The sequence below is a fragment of the Contarinia nasturtii genome, unplaced genomic scaffold, assembly GCF_009176525.2.
Source record: "Contarinia nasturtii isolate CC-2019 unplaced genomic scaffold, AAFC_CNas_1.1 Cnas_scaffold_1240, whole genome shotgun sequence".
NCBI lineage: Eukaryota > Metazoa > Arthropoda > Insecta > Diptera > Cecidomyiidae > Contarinia > Contarinia nasturtii.
This window is the reverse complement of record NW_022198581.1, coordinates 3,247,454-3,267,783: the sequence shown is the minus strand read 5'-3', so window position 1 is coordinate 3,267,783 and position 20,330 is coordinate 3,247,454. Positions and strand designations below refer to the sequence as shown.

General features: G+C 32.1%; 1 protein-coding gene across 1 annotated transcript in view; it reads right to left on the bottom strand.

The window, feature by feature from the left end:
• The window catches only part of LOC116345157, a 112,635-nt gene that overhangs the window by 10,489 nt on the left and 81,816 nt on the right, over positions 1 to 20,330 (bottom strand). Inside the window, exons 4-8 of the mRNA XM_031774289.1 lie at positions 17,531 to 17,930; positions 2,232 to 2,362; positions 1,453 to 1,796; positions 1,272 to 1,349; positions 631 to 825 (exon numbers count right to left, since the gene is read on the bottom strand). Coding sequence (XP_031630149.1) covers positions 631 to 825; positions 1,272 to 1,349; positions 1,453 to 1,796; positions 2,232 to 2,362; positions 17,531 to 17,930 — 1,148 coding nt within the window. The remainder of the gene's footprint in view (positions 1 to 630; positions 826 to 1,271; positions 1,350 to 1,452; positions 1,797 to 2,231; positions 2,363 to 17,530; positions 17,931 to 20,330) is intronic.

Below are 20,330 nucleotides of genomic sequence, written 5' to 3'. Positions count from 1 at the left end.
GTATATTCGCTATAATGAAAGGGATGCAATGCGGTGTCGAAAACTAAATTCCGTCTTTTGGCAACAAATAAATAAAAAAAAATTGACTACTAACTTAATATTAAAGACAATTTCAACAAACTTTTCACCATTACGTATATTCACGTCAATATTTGAATGTTGGCAATCGTTTGAACCCAAAAATAAAACAAATAAAAAACAAAACGATTGAAATTTTCAGAAACAAATACTCAATCATACTGTCTCGACAATGAAAGACGATTTCTTCATGCCACATAATTATGTTATGTTGTTCGCATCGTAGATGTGAAGTTGTTTGCTTTTTTTTTCTCTCGGCATGTCTATCGTTCAGATATATTTCTTCTACAAGTGATTGAACGGAATCGTAGGCATCACAAGTTGGTTGTTTGTTTTTCTATGCGCTCTTTAAGACGAAACGCATAAAAGCTGTTGGCTTTACGATGAGAACAAATACAAAAGTATCAGATTATAATTTATTTTGACTGTTTATCTGTCTCGTATTTTATTGAAGAAGGGAATACGACGAATGTGTTGGAAATTGTGTGAGTGTGTGTTTTTTTTTTGTTGGTTTGGCTCCACTATGATACAAGATATAAATAACACATTTACCTCAATGACCGGCCATTTGATTCATGATGCCGCTCTTGCTGTTGATCTTTCAAATACATTTTTTGTCCGATGGGTTGACGTACGACCAGCATTGCATGCAATCCAGTTGGTGGTGGACGATGATGAATATGATATTTACATGTCAGATTACGTTGATAAAATCCAGGGAAATTTGGTGACCTTATTCGACAAATTCTACATGTAGAAATAAAATAAACGATTTAGATTTGTTTGAAGATGGTTAAACATTTTTTTTTCTTGGATCATCACATTGATTTGTTACTCTATTGGACATTGATTGCATTATTATGTTATCGATTTACTAAACTATTGTAAACAAAAAATCGAATGCTCAATATGATATATGTCTTGAAATGAAACGAAAATTAGGTGGAATTTGTTTATGAAGACACTTCTTTTGAATGAGTTTAAATGTATTTCTACTGAATTTGGTTGATTTCATTTAAAATATATAATCCAAATGGAAATGAGTTTTTTTTTATAGATTGATTATTGTGTTTCGTTTTTTTACCGACGCGTGGGCCGAACGAAAAAGTATTTTCTTCAATCAATAAAAAAAAACTTGCATCCACGCAAAAATGTTATATTTTTAATGTGGATAAATTAACTAAATGGCTTACCGTCGGTCGCAATCGTAGATATTTTTGTCACAATAGGTGCCTGGCACTTGGTCGCCTGTCCAAATTCCCTTTTCATTCCTGAAAATGAAAAATATAGAAAGAAAAACAGCGCACGAAATAAAATTGAAAAATTTAATGGCAATTCCAAGAGATAAACTCTAAATGGCAAAAAGAGTCCTACCTTAGCTTGGCATCCGTTCGCTTTAGAAACTTGTAGATTATACGAAATGAAAAATTATTGTTATTGAGCGTTAGGCTATGTTGCGGCTGCTGCGCGAATTTGAATAAATTCAATGTTATGTTAATGGAAGAACTTTCGCTGTAATAATATGATACGCCACGAGCAATGCCACACCACTTTCCGCCAACCTTCTGATTTCTGCCTCTATTGCCGTTATCGCTAAATACACCAGCTGTAGCATCCATTGAAGAAAAGTTCTGCTCACTTATTGTCATGTAACCGTCGGGACAACCGTCATTTGTATGCGATGTAAATCGGCCAATGTTAAATTTATCAATATTTATCTGTCATCAAACCGAGAGAAAAAAAAGGTTCAAATTGATAAAGTAAATCAGATGGTTCTAAAATCTTCTGACTTAATAATGATATGATTCGTCACACAGGACGCTTTTTTTCACGTCCAAAAAGGTGTATATATATATTGTATGTGTTTGTGTGTGACAAATCACATGGTTTCGACTGATTCTAATTTAAATGTTTTATCTTAATTTGTGTAAGGGCCGAATATTTTCAAGCATGTTTCATTATTTGTCTCAAAAAAAGAAGAACTAATGCGTGGATTTTATTTGCATAATTTGTCGAATGTTGCTTCTATTTGTTGTGCGCAATGCTTGCTCTATTGAATATAATTAATAAAATTAACATAACGGCAAAATTAAACCAATAAAAAGAGTATGCGGCCATTTTTAGGCACGACTTTATTTAGACATGTCACTTACTTGTATAATGTCGCCATGTAAACCACCTGGTGCTGTGAAATTCAGATGACATAAAAACGGTAAAGTGTTAGGCTTATCTATTTCCATTTCGTATGTTTTTCCGATATCACCGAACCATGTGCGGTTGCAAACTGTTGTGAAAGGAGTAGGAAAAAACAGCATACATCAAATTTAATCATCCGAGAAAGGCAGCCAAACGAACAAGAGCAGAAAAACGAAACAGAAATAAATAGAAAAAAAAGAAGAAATGTCAAATCAAATGAATTTTTGTGTGAATAAGATGAAAAATCTTATTATATTTATTTTCCTGGGGTTGTAAAATCCTTTGATGGAACAAGAAATAAACAAATAAACCAAATGGTTTGGTACCATTTGAAAAGAAAACTCAATAGAATTTTCAATAACTGAAACTATTGTGGGTGACGTAGCGCTAAAAAGATGGGAAATTACATGCGGAGTATATTGTTTACATTCACATCCTTCGTTGATTTTTGTCGTTATTGAACAAGGTATACATCGATTGCATTAAATACAACAACAACTTCAACTAAAACATTAAGTTTTCGAGCTTTCAATTCACCAGCAGTACGAATCAAACGAAACGAAGAAAACCAACTGAAAATAAAAATAAGCGAAGATCAAGGAATATCAACACAAATGTACACGAAAAACAGCAAAATAAAACAAAAATCGTCAAAGTAAAAAATAAATTAGTTCTGTAATAAAATCCAAAACTTTGAATGGATGTAGATATAAATTGTTCCCTCTTCTTCATTCTTTTCTTTCTCTTTCTCTCGCTCGCTCTTTCGCGCGCGCTCTCCCGCTCTTTCTGTATCGTTCTTTTTACATTGATCTTGCTGGTATCACTTGATATTCTTGAACTTTTATGAAGTAATATCATGCTACTGCTCGGAGAGATAGATATACTTATATCTTTGGATATATACATTGAATGCTATAAAATGCAAAGAAATTACACTAGCATTAGTGAATTTTTCCGCATTTGTTCGCATCTGAACAAATCGAAATAAGAAATAGAATTAATGTCGCGCAGAAGTATATAACCTTACGGTTGAAAGAAAAAAAAAACTTCCGTCGATATGTACAACCACGCAAAAGAGATTATCAACGAAACGCACACACTATTTACAAGCAACAAAATGCACAATGCTAAAAAGTCAAACAAACTACAAAGAAAGTAAAAAAAAAGTCAGCAGCAAGTAAATGGTAGAGTGAACCATGAGAAAAAGTAAGAATGGAACTATATTAAGTTGGTAAATACCAGAAGAAAGTTGAATAAATGCCACATGAAAATAAAACATATATTTGCTATAAATTGTCTGGGGCTTTCCGAACATCTAGTTTCGGTTTGTTTGTTTGTTGTAGTTGTTGATTTCATGTTTTTTTTTTTTTCGTTGCCAAACCTCACCGACGAAATATTTTGCACAAAAATTGAATGAGCACAGGCAATTGAAAAATAAATTAATTCGGTGAAAATTAATATACTTTCGGGTTGAATAGCAAGTCATCTGGAATGTTTTTATATTTAATTTAATCAGAAATGAAAATCCGATTAAATTAAACGCGTCTGTAAAATTGTGGCGATTATTTATACAGGCCATTGGCACCATCACAACCAAAATTTGCGATTTAACAATGTATATAACAACACGCGCCAATTGCACTGAACAGTTTCTATGTACGCGCAACATTCGTTCGTCAAATAATCAAATGGCACGTCATAGGTAAATCACATTCTTCATTTGAATTCAATTCGTGCATATTATTTGATATCAAAACTATATAACTTCAACTAAACACATGTGCAGACAAATGATTATGTTGGATAAATAGCCGTTGCTGGAAATGGCGGCTAAGTGGATGCGTCTGCGGAATGAGTTTACAGTATTTAATATTATAAACAATAGAATTGATTGTTTCTGCGTACAGCAACACTTCCATTGTTACAATCACTTCGATTGTTTATAATTTTTGTAATGGTGATAGTAAACATGGAAGTATCTACTTAGCCGCCAGCATTTCCAGCATAATCATACATCTGCATAGGTGCATACCTCATAGCATGTCTCCACATTTTATTATACGAATTTGAAACAATTTTGAAATAGTCAACCGTGCAACATAAAGTAAGCGGTATGAGCGCATCATTTTCACTTTCTGAAGTTGAAGTACTTTTCATATGAACACATAACTGATATCTCATAAACTAATAGCGTTATGTTTTTTACATGTTTTGACCTATTTTGCATTAAACAGAATTTATAAACACGCACCCTTTTATATGAAAGGCGCAGACTAATTATCTTATAGAGCTCTGATGTATGAGTGAATCAACAGTGGAATTGCACCCAATCTTGATAACACAACCATGAAAATAACATTTATCATTTTTTGGAATGCATTTGATTTATTAAACATTCACATTGAATTCAATTCGAATGTCATGCCAGCGTTCAGGGGACCCAACCCAATTTCGAGACAACTTATTTTTTTATTCATCTGTTAGCAACTTAAGAAATGGGGCAAATAAGTTGCCCCGAATCAATTCACATAAGTATTAATAATAATAATAATAAGTTTTACAAAAAAAAACTCGGTGTTTTCACAATCGCGCGGTTTCGAAATATTATTCATTTTCTATTTAAAATGTTGATCATAATACTTTAAAATTGTAATGGCAAACCTTTTGCGGTTATTATAATTGACATTTCAATGAACATTTAAGTTTCATTCTATACAGATTATAAACTGTCACTTTTACGTCCAAATTTCATTTGGAATGTCTATAAACAATAATTTAGATAAAACTATTGGGCTGTAATACAGTGGTTGGTATTTATTTCATTTTTGCTGTGAAATTTTGTGTTTGCCATTTACCTAACATTATTGGAACAATAACAAAAAGTAATAGCCTATAAATTTTAATCGAATCGAATGTTTGGAATGATTATTTTTATACACATTGAATTGAGTTTTATGGAAATGATGAACAATAGTTTCAGTAACGACAAAGTTTGATTGCATGAATGTGTATTGACAATTCCATGAATGAATTGAACAATACAGTGTACAACGGCAATGAAATAGTGATTTCACCGAATATCTCAACAGATAAGGTTGATTCAATTTGGCAAACAAAATGTTTTGTAATTATAATATACAGTAAATTTCACTTCCGACCACAATATCTATATACGGAAGATATTCTATTTCGCACAATTCACGACAATTTGTTGCGAATTCAATTTGAAATGTATTCATTCGTTGGCAATAAACTAGAACACCCACACACACAATAAGCATTACGTGCTCGAATTTACACGAATTAATTATTTATGAAGCTTTACCGCTAAATATATATATAAAAGTTGATGATTTGCAAACATCTATGCGTGAAAGAAAGATTATCGATCATAACAGCGTTATATGCATATTCTGTGTTCGTACGTTGAATTTTACATAATTTTTAATTTATTTTACACCTTTATCGTTGATTTAATCAACATTTGAAGATTGTGATTTTTCGAGTAAGAAATATTACTCGACTATACGTAGGTTGCTCCATAATTTTTTTTAAAATGGTACTTATAGTGTTGCCCGATGTAAACCATTGTCATATTCGTAAAGTTTGATGTTTTGGTATGTATTCGTGCCCTGAACCTTTTGTCGTACGAACGCTATTTGTATTGTTTACAGTGACTGGTAAACTGCGACTCAACAAAAAAATGAATTTTACACGTGAAGATTTTCGTAAAATGATTTACTACGATTTTCGAAGTAAATTATCTCAACAACAGTGTTTCGATCGACTTCATTTGGCCTTTGGCAATGAAGCACCAACCCTTCAGACAATTTATAACTGGTACCGAGAATTCCGTTGCGGTCGTAGTTCGCTCAAAGACGAGTTTCATACAGGTCGTCCAAAATCGGCTGTTGTGCCACAAAACATCGATGCTGTCAGAAAACTGATTATGGAAGATCGTCATGTGACCTACCGTGAGATTGAGGCATCTTTGGGCATTTCATCCCACAGCATACATACAATTTTGCATGAACATTTAGCCGTAAAAAAGATTTGCTCTCGTTGGATCCCACATAAATTGACCGATGAACAAAAAATGGCTCGTGTGAGTTGGTGTAAAGAAATGCTCAAGAAATTCAATCGTGGTGCTTCAAAAGACGTTAATAAAATCGTCACTGGTGACGAATCGTGGATATATGCCTATGAGCCCGAAACGAAACAGCAGTCGACTGTATGGGTCTTCCAAAATGAAGATAACCCAACGAAAGTTGTTCGAGCAAGAAGCACTTCGAAGCGAATGGTCGCCTGTTTTTTCGGGAGAAGTGGTCATGTGGCAACCGTTCCACTAGAGGATCGTAAGACCGTCAATTCTGATTGGTATACCACCATTTGTTTGCCCGAAGTGTTTGGTGAAATAAGAAAAAACAACCACCGTCGCAAAATAATTCTTCATCACGATAATGCGAGCTCTCACACATCTTTTCAAACTACTCGATTTTTGACCGGTCAAAACATCGAACTGATGGGTCATCCACCGTACAGTCCTGACCTGGCACCCAATGACTTTTTTTTGTTCCCAAGCGTGAAGAAAAAACTACGTGGTCAACGATTTTCGACACCAGAAGAAGCAGTTGAAGCGTTCAAAACACACGTTTTGGAGATATCAGTTTCGGAGTGGCAGGAATCCTATGACAAATGGTTTCATCGAATGCAAAAGTGTATCGATCATCTCGGGGAATATTTTGAAAAACAATAAAACCATTTTCGACAAAAAACAACTGTGTTATATATGTTTTTAAAAAAAATTATGGAGCAACCCTCGTAACAATGATTTCGTTTACCAAAGTGTTGTCTCTGAAGCTTTTGCGGTCGCTGAATCTTGTCACGGTACTTTGAAAATCTCATTTACGGAATATAACCTCTATTCAACTTTTTTAATCAAATTTTTTTTTCTTTTTGTCAAAAGATTTATTCAAAGAAGAAACTTTGAAATGGTTTGATTTTCTCTTACTTTTTTTTAATGTTATGAATTCATTTTTTTATATCTCTTTATCTTTATTTGTATCAAAGAAATAAGATGGTTTTATGACTTTTTACTTCATTAAATGTGTGGTCAGTGGTCTTATAGTTCATTGGGTCATACAGTATTCGGTTTGGATTTTATGTTTTATTCAAAATGATGCTTCAAATGGCTGCAGTATGTAGCACAATGTCTATAAAACATCGGTTTAATTTGATTGGATTTGACAGCAGGACTCTTGAAATTTTAATTTTATGATGGCAAAATGTTTATAGCAAAATTGCACGCGATCGTTTTGTGAGCAAACACATTTTGTGAGGAATTGTATTATAATAGTCGAAAAGCAATAAAAACATCAACCATAAATAAGATAACTGTGTATCTAGTAGTCAAATTGCTGTACAAATAACATTTATATACGTTTCGAGCATTTGCACAAACACAAATTACATTTATAGCATCATTTTGATAATGTACTCGCAATACATCGAATGACTTTATTAAGAACCATCAATTGAAGGAGAAAGATTCATTAAATTATCTGATAAATACTAATTTGCCCTTAAAAGAAATCAGTATCTTTTGATGCTAATATTACATGCGTAGAAGTGCATAAAATTCTTCTTATCCGACAACGGTTTAAATTATACGGTACAAATACACGTGTACAATTCCACCTAAATACGAAGTCTACCGCAATTCGAAACGATGATTTTTAAAACAAATAGAATTTCAACTAATTTGTTCAATTGTACGTCATTAATTTGGAGTGAATTTATCTTGAATTAAATATGTAATGAATTGAAAAATATGATGAATACCGGAATTAATTATAAATCGTAATAGTTATTTTTTTCTGTTTGTATCGCATTTGACTCGAAACTTGTTCGTTTGGCCAATTTATTAATGAATATGTCGTTGATCAAACAGTTTGATTTAATCTCTGTATAATACATATAATTTACAATGCACATTGAAATTCTCTCCAGCGATAAATATTTTATTTATCAATACGTCATCGTTTCACATGAGATTGTTCGCTCGGAGGTTCTGAAACGTTTTATTTTTTAATTTTTCAACTTTTTTTTTGTATCCCAGCTGAATACAAAAATAATCAATAACGATGAGTTCATACATCACATGACAGTGTTATGATGATGATGATGATTATGTAACATGATTAATCGAAGCAAAACTTCTATGTTACGCAATCTGCTGGAAACAATTATTTTGTTTAGTTTTTGACATTTTATTTGAGACAAAAGTTTAAATTGTATAGAAAAAGCTCGCACACATGTCGGCTGCATATTTTATGGTTTTTTTGTTGTGAGTGTGTGTGGATGGTCGATTTTGGCTGGATTTGTAGTTTGTCGGTTCGAGTTCTCATAATATTTTCCAATCATAAGTCAATTACGGTGAAATTTACAACTGTATGATGGAATGCAACTGATTTCGATGACATTTTATATAAATATACGTGAATGTTTCCCATATATTTTTTCGTTTCATTGTTAACGCACGATTATTGATCCAATTAGTCTATATAAAATGTGCTACGTGCTTTATCGTTAACAATGGCACACTTTTCATGTAAAAAAAAATCGCGTAAAAATCTGCGCTATAGAAAATTTGGTTAAAATTGTCGAAATACTGAAGCAAAAAAAAGAGAATCATAACCAAAAGTCTCACCACAATAATTTTAATATAATTTTAATTTAAAATGAATTTATAGTACCAAAGACTATAATGAATCTTTCTAAATCTGGAAAACCAAATATATTCTTGTTTTGCATGCCATTGTTATGTGTGATAAACAGCAAAAGACCATGTTGCTATTATTAGAATTCATTTGTCAATTATTCCTTATTTGACTATGAATTGCAATTGAAAGAAAGATTCATTTTGTTTCAACACAAATGTACACTCATTCGGGGACTAGTTTTAATTTTGGTTTTGCCATTATTTAAAATTTGCATGGAGTATGATGTCATCCCGCGAGCTTGCACACATTTTTTTTTCTCTCTCGGTGTTATTGTTCATGACTCTCACATTCGTAATGCACATGTGGCACGAATAATTTATATTCATGTATGCGGTGTTATTTATAGTCGTTGAGTAGTTTTATGTCTCAATTCAGTGCACAGAAATGTCATACATGTGTCGAGAGTCGCCATTGTCACATTTGTTCTGAACTCTTCTTCTGCTATTTATATGATTTATACATGGGTATGATATATTGATATAAATGAAATCGATGGTTAAACAGGCCGAGAGTATTTATATAACTTTCTTGCATATTATATCGAAGCAATGGATCGGATGTGCTTTAAATGGATAATTCGATATATTTTTTCTGTGTGAATTTCATTTCTACGTGTTTATTCTTAAACTTCTTACAACTCGCCTACGATTTAATGCTATTAAAAATCAGAGCTAGAAATTTAACGGCAGAAGGAACCGTTCAAATAATTTCTTATAAAATGAGAAAATACGTAATGCTGGAGTATAATGTGAAGTGAACAGCTCATCGTTTCACTATTACATTGGATAATATTGTGTACATGAAATCATATAATTTACATATGATTGTCCGAGAATGAAAGCGAGACTTCTATTCACAACTTATTGAAATGCAACACCACCATGCTGACTGTCAGCACTTTTTGTATGGCGGTGTTACATTTCAATAAGTTGTGAATAGAAGTCTCGTTTTCATTCTCAGACATCCATATATTTCACGAAGGCTTACACCAAGTAGAATACTTCTCTGCCGTAAAATCTAGACAGATTTTATAATGCATTTCAAAATACACTGTCATGTTTCAAAACATCGTGTACGTAGAATTGTAGAACTCTAAGAAATATTTATCAAATTTTCCTCGAACTTTTTACGTAAAAAGATGCTGCATGATATTTCTATCATCGAAAATTATTGAATTAATCTACTCAGAGTTATTATCTCATAAAGGGAATTCATATAAATCAAGCGCATTTTACACGATCCGATTATATTAACCGAAAATGAATGCGATTCGTATGGTGCACTGTGTGTTTGCCGACTACAAATTTGTAATTGATTTCAAATTTGGTGTCGACACACAATATATTGATAATAAATATGAAATAGCTCCCAACATGTCTGCTTTGGCCAACATCTCATTCATGCATTTCTAGACAGTTTTAAAGCATTGAAAATCCATTGCATGTGTAAACGTTGTCATCTGTCTGTCAACTAGGTAACAACAGAAAAGTGGTTCGTTAAAGGAAAGGTTATTTGAATTTCGTGAACATTGATAGTTTGAAGCAAGAAATCTGACTCGCAAAACATATACGCATTACAAAGGATCGTGTGTTTGAATAAGAGCGTAGACAATAGCCAAACTATAACACTGTATAAACAATGCAGTCAACATAAATTGACGTTGAATAGTTTTGCTCACGAGTATGTACACAAATGTGAAGTATATCGACTTGTATCTCGGATGATACAGGAGTTTCTACATAAAAAGTTTGATTTACCATGACCAAATCAGCTGCTCAACCACTTGGAGAAGCGGATATGCTACTATATTGATACAGTGAGTATAAGAACTTGTACCAATATTTAACTATTGAACATGAAGCGTATTCAACTTCAATAAACACATAAGATAATTAGACATAATACATGTATGACCATTCCCTAAAGCTTGCTATTAATAATAAATATCGATAGGAGGAAAAAAAGAGGATTCCCTTTATTTCATTCCATTATTTCAACACAGGCAAAAACCGACGGTACCAAATCACATTGGGCTGTGATATGGCCACACACATCTTACCATATTATTGAAAAATTAGTTTTGTTTGTTTTATCCTCGCCAGAAGCTTACCATTAAATTATGCAAAATAATTACCGATCAATTCAAATTTGGATTCAATCTCTTCGATAAAATTTGATTATGTCATCGAGTTTAAAAATACATTTGAACAGGTTTATTTGATGTTAACGACATGAAAATATTTCTATTTTTGTAAAATTTTATACGCTTATCTATGTTTGACAAGAATGAAAATTTAAACCATTGAATAAACAATCATGATTTGATTGAAATTCCAGATGATGTACAACGTTCAAATTTAATACAAACTGCTTTCAATCAAATGTTAAAGAATTCAGCAGTAGTGTTTCAACGAATTGATTTCAGGTCGCATTCACAATGTGGGTGCATGCATAATGGTCGCACATATTAAAATGTGTTTATACAGTTGGTGAAAGTTTACGATCTTGGCATAAATTGGCCGAAAATAACACGTAATATGCGTAAAATAAATTCACTTCCATAATCCAGTCACCAAAAACCCACTGGAATAAAAACAAAACAAAAAACTTTCTACGTAAAAAAGTTTGCTCATATCTTCGTTAGTTTTTTTTTTTAAGAATGAAGAGCAAATCGTCGTATTGGGGTGACAATAATAAAGGCGATACAACAAAAAACTTTTTATATTCGTTTTTTTTTTTTGTTTCATTCGTATTCCCTTGTGAATGTGCTAAATTGCACAGGGGATACAGCCTATGTATCTTGATTTTAATTGTTTTTGATAAATGTCTCATTAGCTATGACGATAGAATATATATCGTATATTTTGATGATTATTGCTTTTCCGCCAACTTCAATTTGAACGTTTTTATTTGCTCGTCTTTATAAAAGATATAATGGTGTATTTGAATGAAATTCATTGAATTTGACACAATAAAAACACACACAAAAAAAAGTGTCGAAGCCAAAAACAAATTTTGCATTGAAAAGCGCCTTTTTGCTCTGACAAAACCGATAAAAATAAAACCCATACAAATTGTGAAGGCATCAATAAGAAAGACGTCAACCTCTATGATGCGGATGAGTTTTGTTTTCTTTTTTCGGCTATAAAATTTGCACTGAATCTATAATATGATGGATTTCTGGTATATTTGCCGGCGGCAAAATACTAACGAAAACACGAAATTGTGTCGTGGTGAATGTGGATTAGAATCATTTTGATCGTCATAAATTGGGGCATTCTTCATTTCGTTTCGTTTTGACGAACTAGGATGGATTTGAAACCACGTACATTTGGTTTTTGGAAATATTGAAACAAGAAAGTCATCATAAGACGTGAGATTCTCTGATTTCATTGGAAATTTTTATTTTTGCGACTCTTACAAGTAGCAAGTATTTTATTCTTCTTTTTGTCATCGATGATTCTTATAAACAGCTTAAATACGTGATTGCTTTCGTATATTTTTTCCCATAATTGATGTCTGTCAATCAAATATTATTATCATTTAACTGACATTTCATCTTTTTTTCGCTTTCTTTTTACTTTTCGTATGCTTGTCATTTTCACATTCACGTACATTTCCAATCTTTTTCCATTTTTCTGCTGTGTTGGATCGAGCTGTCTAACATTTTCAAATTGTCAGAAGACGCCGTAAAGATATTTATTTCTTGGCAATATAAAAAAAAATAAAATGCACGATTGTGTCAGCGGCAAGTTGGAAAAAAGATATATAAATTTCATCCAGAAAAGAAAGCACATTTTGATACAAACATTCGCAAATTCAACTCTAAATTCCAAAACATTTACCAATCTACGTATTTAATTGTCACAGTACATGACGCAAACCCAAATACTAGATTTTGTGCAATTTTATGTGTATAATAACTTGCCAGCACCAATTATTTTCAATTGATACAAAAAAGAGAGAAAGATAAGGGAAAAACTGGGCCGGTCGATGTCACAAAATGTTATTCGGTATTCAAACAACTAGGCCAACAGTGTCAAAATGATGATGTCTTATTTCGTTCAGAAAATACGAATGAATTTTAGACATATTTCGAGAAAGAAATAAAAACTCAGAACATATTGCATATTAAATGTTCAAAGCACTAAATCGGAATCGTTAAATTTTAAAATCTTAAAATTTCATCATACTAAAAATGACTTCAATGATTTTTTGTTGTGCTTATAAAATAAAGTTATTCAATATAAATGAGAATCTAGACGAAAGCTAATCTTGGCAAGTGAAAAAAAGTTCGCAAAATCAAAGTGAAAATGTTTTTAATGTTTCTTCTTTTTCGACTGAAAAAAAGTGACCACATAAATAATTACTGTAATAAATTTTGTGTATTGCACAATCTTATGATTAACAAATAAAGATTGAAATTTTAAGACATAAAGCAAGTGAAATGTGCCACAATAAAAGTTTCAGAAAGAGTGAATTCAGTATTCGATATGCGTTGATTTTTACTCGTCCTTTGAATTTATTTTTATGCAATTCCTAACTACTTATTCCATGCGATGAGAAGTTATTATATATACCATAACTTTATGGAATGTTTTGCGTCATCGCAAGTAAATGTCTGGAATTAGCGTGAATAAAAAAAATATTATCAGCGCCTTTCTCTCTCAAGAATAAAACAGCAATCCAAGTCTTTGATTAGTTGGCCTTTACTTTATGCTTACTTTTCTACTTATTCGAACTTCGACGTAGATTGTTGGAGAGAGACGTGTCACAAACACACTGCATATCGATTTTTTTCCAACATTTTTCTTCTCGTCATATTTCTGGCATTTTTGTTTCTTTTGTTTGGTTTTCAATTTTTGGTTGCGGAATTTTGCTATATACTATTCATTTTTGACTCGTCTATTATTTTATGGTTTCGAAAACAGTTTTAGTTTGTTTAACATACTTTGGTACAGCTTGAATAGTATGTTGCAGGGTGTTTTTAAGAAAAATTTTAAACCGCACGAAATTATCAATTCTGTGTAATGCGCACTGCACCCGAAGCGCGAAAAGCAGAACAACAAAACAATTATTATTTTTTTTACCTCTGATTTTTTGGCACCCAAATTAGTAGATTGTCCCAAATTAATGGACTGACGCATTTTTTGCACGTTTATCCGGAATATGCGTTAATTTCGGCAAAGAGTTTGTTCTAACTTTTTTTCAAACCATTTTAAACTTTTTAATGTACGAGTTATTATACGTTATGTTGGGTTATATATTCCTAAGCTCGAAAAATTCTGCTCGAATTTTCGTTCTATAGTTGAGTTGTAAAAAAGTTTTTTTTTATTTCTCTATTGTATATAAACAGTCAAAACATGTTATTGCTACTTTTTAGTATGAAATATTATTTTAAATGGTTTGCATTAACGAAAATTTAATGACATAGCCAAAGTTAAACATTAAATTATTGCTTCAATCAAATAATTTTATGCACAAAACATATCTTCTAATGAATTGAATTTTCTAAAAATTTATGTATTGCAGAAGAATATGAAATCTCGATAGATAACGAAATAAAAGCAAGTCCATGCACTCGCTAGCACCCATTTTAATATAAGTCCTCTTGCTATCACTAATCAGTTACACTCATACACCATTTATTTCGCCCAAAATATCACAAATGTAAGACGGAGGAAGATAGTTTCAAAACTATATAGGAACTCTTTATGTAACGTGCGATTTTTGTTGAAGTTATAACTAACTTAGTATAATATATTCAAAGAACAAACAACATAATATGTGACTTCAAACACTTCGCCGTTGCTCTCAATGGCTGAATAAATCTTGAAAACTGTCGGTGAAAATGTTCATAATGTTTCTAGTATGTTTCAAGTTCATAGAACTATAGAAAACTGGTAGGTGCCAAAGTTTTCGAGATGTGCCTGTGATTGATAAAAAAATATATATTTTTTTCAAGAAAATCTAGACTAATATGTAATCCTTAGTTTGTCCCGAACAGGATCACAAAATGGGATGTGATAAGGAAATTGTCAAGTGCCTAGTACCAATATTGGTGGGAATGCTATCAAAAGTGGTAAAAAGGAGTGTAACTTTTTCTACGTGACAATTTTTTCAAGTAGAAATGGTTATTATTGTTATTGTTGAAGTGCCTTTATTTGTATGCCATCCAATTTAACGATTTCATTTGTTTAAAGTTCACACACACACACACATACATACACTTGAATTTTGGTGTTTATTCGTTATCTACCATCATCTACGAGAGTTTCTTTTATAACAAATTCACAATTGTGTGTGTGTGTGTGTCTTAATCTGGTTCATATTAAAAATAATTGAAATTAAAAAAAAACTTGCAGCAACTTGATTTGTCTCACAGTTTTATAGTTTTCGTCTTTGATATAAAATAAACTTCAATTAGGCAGAAATGGTCGAATCGAAAAGTAATGCCATGAAAATGAGTGAAATGGGGATGTTGAAAATCACTCTGATGTAGATTGGACAATGTTGAAAACGTTTGTCACTTTGCTGACAACACAATGAAGAAGTCAGCATGCACACACCGAATGAAAGAAGAATAAAAAAAAGAGTGCCGCTTAAAAGTGTCAGAGGAAAAGAGATAAAAGTTCAGTTCAGTTGAATGCCTGAATGATATAGCGACAGGCAGACTGGCGGCAATCTAGTAGAAAACTTGAAAAATGCACTTACACGTGCAAGTAAAATGCGATACAACAAGTTTCACAATGTAAAAAGGAAGACAGTTTGATTTGATTAAATGAAAACTTTTGATTATCATTTTCTCCTTTCCGCTTAAACTTTCTTACAGTTTAAGAGATTCAACATTTATAAAACAAAGCACCAATCAGGCCATATACAAGCGCAGACACTGTCAGACAAAAACAACTCAACGTTCCTTAGCTCATGCATCGTTTCTTCATTTACATGTCATATATTCTGACGTAAAACAAAGCGAAAAAAAAAATCCACCCAAAAAGGCGAATGAACGAATCCAAAATAAAGCGTTGTTTTTCGAATTATATAAATACATTAGAATGCAATTAAAGCACAAGTTTCTTACGTTTGGATATATTTTTCTCTCTCTCTCACTCTCTCCCTATCGCTCTGAAGTGTAAGAAATCTTAAGAAATAAGAATATATCTTTTCTTCTCTTCTTTTCCATTAATTTATAATTCTTACGCCACTTATAATATTTGCCCGAATATCTGTCTGTGCACTTTTCGGTGGCAAAACGATAGAGTTTGTTTATTTATAGCTTGTGATGAGCTTGTGTAGCACCAAAACATAGATAAATAAATAACTTGAGCTAATTGCCGAGCATCTAGATGTCAGTTTCATTGTTTCTACATCAGACACCCAGAATTTAGTATATATATCCGAAACAGACATTGGAAAATGTTGTACGCATTTTTTTTTTGTCTTTTAGAAAAACATAACACATCCACGACTATTAACTTTACCGTGTGCAAAACAATGGAATGGATTAGACCGAATTGCAGTAATAAATCGGTTGGAAATCAACATTTTCAGTTTAACTGACATATGTACTCGTTGAATTGTCAATAAAGTGAAAGTTTTCTTAAGACTGTTTGAGTTTCGAAAATACAAATAACATGTGTCCCAAGTTAATATTTATATAAAACCATAAGCATCGACTTCAAGCAATAGCGACCGAATATGTTAAGGCCATTGAATGGTGAAATGGAGAGGGAAAGAGAGAACGAGAGAGAGAGGAAAAGGCAAATGTTTACGATACACAAGAAATGTGAAAAAGCATGATAAAAAAAGAGAAAAGAGTAATGTTTTGGAAAATCAATTCTTCTGCCTCACTGCACTTCGATATCAAGCGTCTTTCTATCGATATACTGATGCCATCATGTGACACAAACTGGATATACTTTTTTTTTAACTTCAGCCCTTTCAGTCCTCGGTGCTTTTTGATGACAATAAGTGCACATACGAACAAAAAAAATTGTCTGCTTCGTATCAGTGTGTTCGAGTGTGAAGTACTTAACGTCAACTTGATGTCTGTACGCTTCATACAACATTTAGAAGAATACAATTTTTGGGAACCTTGATGGTTTGATAATTTTGGATGATTTCCTTTTTTAAAAAATTTACTACCATTTTCACTCCACGTGAAAATTCGTTGAGTAAGTTTAGTAATTGATTACCAAATTCTCGGAAATCGAGTTTATTTAACTATTATTACAACCCCTCACAAGAGCGATGATAGAAAACTACCGAAATTCTACTCGATGTAATGAAATTCATCGGTTTCAATTTAAATAAAATTTGACTTCCATCAATATTTTTGATGTTAATCGATAAAATAAAGAAAAAAACTTATTTCAATGGACAAAAAAAAGAATTCACGAATCTGCATTTGAGAATGTGAATGATTCAGCTGTGGTTTCTCTTCAGTTGTAGATGGATTTTGTCTTACTTACCGCTACATTCGCTTGGTTCGTCACTTTTATCGTTACAATCTGCAATGCCATTGCAGTACTTTGATAATGGTATGCAGCTTCCATTCGAGCATTTCCATTCGGATAATTTGCACATTGATTTTGGTTTTGACGTTAGTATGCTATTGCTATTTGCATTTCTACCAATTATATTATTATTGGATTTATTTTTATTGCCATTATTGGTTGATTTCTCTGTATGCTGTTGTTCGTCCACAATTGATGTAACTGGTGATAATGGATCAAGCAATGATGATGTCAGCGATGTCGTCGATGATGATAATGATAGAGCATACAAAAGCATTGGCTTTGACATAAACGCATCGAATCCGATAAGCGCGTAAAATAGCGCAGACACAAAACAATGACCATCCATTTGAACCTGTAGAAATAGTGAATAGAAATAAAAAAATAAATAAAATTAATTCAATTATCGCTCAAGATTTAATTAAAGTCTTTTAGTTATTATCAAATTTTCTATTTTGCATATGCAAATGGCGTAATAACAGTGATCAATTTTTAAAAATGATAGCTTGACCACTTTCAGTTTATGATTATGAGATAATTGATTTGGCCGAAATACATTTAGGGCATTAAATATTTTAAGCATTCGATTCACACCGAAAAAGAAATTGGAACCAACCAAATTGAACACTTGACTATCGGTGTCGAGTCCAAATATATCTCTCATTAAAATATCTCATACACATTTCAATTACTCGACTGAGATAAAACTCATTCAGTAGGTCTTACATTATAACACCTGCGCACATGGTACATATGAAATCGTCCAAAAATAGTGCATTGATAATAATAGAGAACATCGAGAGTGCACGTTTTTCCATGTCTATGTATCGATATTGTATTTATCAATGGTATCAGTGCCATATTTTATGGTCTTTGTGATACAATTCAAAATAAAAAAAAAACCTACCGATGGACCGAATCGAGAGAATATCATAAGGAATGAGCACAATTTTCACTTGTCCAATAATAGAAAAATGGATAAAGTAGAGACAGAGAGCCATTCAATTCGGGCGATAAACGAAAATGAGAAAAGAGTAGAATTGCTGAGAGAGAAAAAAACAGGAAAACTGCTTTTACATTGGACTTAATTTCCGTTCTGTTTTCCTGTTCGAAAATTTATACCATTGAACAATAATAACAATAATAATAATGGTTATAACAAGCGTGTCTTTATTTTTCCCACTCAATGGCAAGCTATAGAAAAACTGATCATTTTTCTGTTCTCTCTGTTAACCGTTAATTGAACAATGCTTTTCTTATATTTTTCCATTGTCGTTCATTTTTTTTTGGCACCTAAAGAATATGCTTTTTTCCCCACAAAATTCAATATGTAGATTGTGATTTTATTTTGGTTATAAGGAATCGTATTTCATGCGGTTGCCTTTGTTTTTTTTTATAAACCATGTCATTCGGCACTAATACTCTTGGTATATTTTTTTTTATAAACTAAGGATTATTCGAACATTTTTTTTTGTTATCACTAAAAACGTGGGGAGAGAAAATCAAAGCATATGACAAAGAAACACAAACGATTGGCGAAAAAAAAACAGAAACCGAGACACATCGAAGAGAAAAGAATCGGAAATAGAAAATTGTGTAAGCGGAATCGGACAAATGGCAAAATTCAATAATTGAGAAATCTATTTATTATTGTATTTGGAATCATTGAGCTAGCAAAGAGATTCGAAGATAACATGAAATACATGGCACAGAATTATGTTCGCAAATAGATAGAGAATGAAAAAAATAATACTTGTGATATATATAGATTTCTCTCTTACTGAGGGTTTTCTAGTAAACAAGACCATAAAAAAGCCCCCAGAGAAGACGTAATTTTTGAATATGCACCAATCGCTATCATTTCAGCTTCATTGAATTTGTGCAAAAAAACACATCCGAAAACATACGTGGGTCTTACTAGTTAAATCAAAACGGTTTGTTTTCATTTAACACAAACAATCGGCGCCTTCATATCACTCGATGAGCACAGAACAAGCACATTAGACTTGACTTTGAAATAGAAAGCAAAAGTTGAGTTGAATACAAAGAGAAGGGATGTATTTTCTTCTGTTTTGCGCCTCTGCAGTTTCTTGACTTTAATATTGTTTTCAAAAAAAAGTTCGCCTTTATTTCGGAATCTTTGCAAGCACTTTGATAAAGCTTACGTTAACGGATTACATTTGATATTTTGAGAAAAACAAACAACAAATGAAAAAAAAAATTATGAAAAACAAACGAACAATTGGTCTACGTCTCGAAATTTCGGTCCGTTGATCTGAGAAACTTTAGACATAACATGAAATTATTAGTCAATTGTTCACATTTTGTGATTTTCTTTGAAGAAAAAAAAAGGAAAATGCTTTCAATACACTTTGCACTAAAGTATGCACACTGGTCAAATCAGTAAACGTGCATAACATAAAATAATTAAAGATATGCTTTGAATTGTAATTCCCTGTGCAAATGGTAATTTGTTAACGCGTGTGTAATACTAATTTCGAAATCCAACCTTAAATGACGGTTAAACGTAAGTGGGTCATGTTTAGTTTCACCAAACTGGGATTAAATGACGTTCATATTGTGTTATCAGTGATACAAATCAACGCAACGACGACTGTTCACGCTAAAAGCAATACTCATAAAATGACTTTGAGCAAATTAGATTATATTTAGTATTCCCCGTAACGTATCGCAATTATGAAATACCATTCGTGTGCAAAACTTAAATAAATTTGCTTGCCATTACCGAAGTATT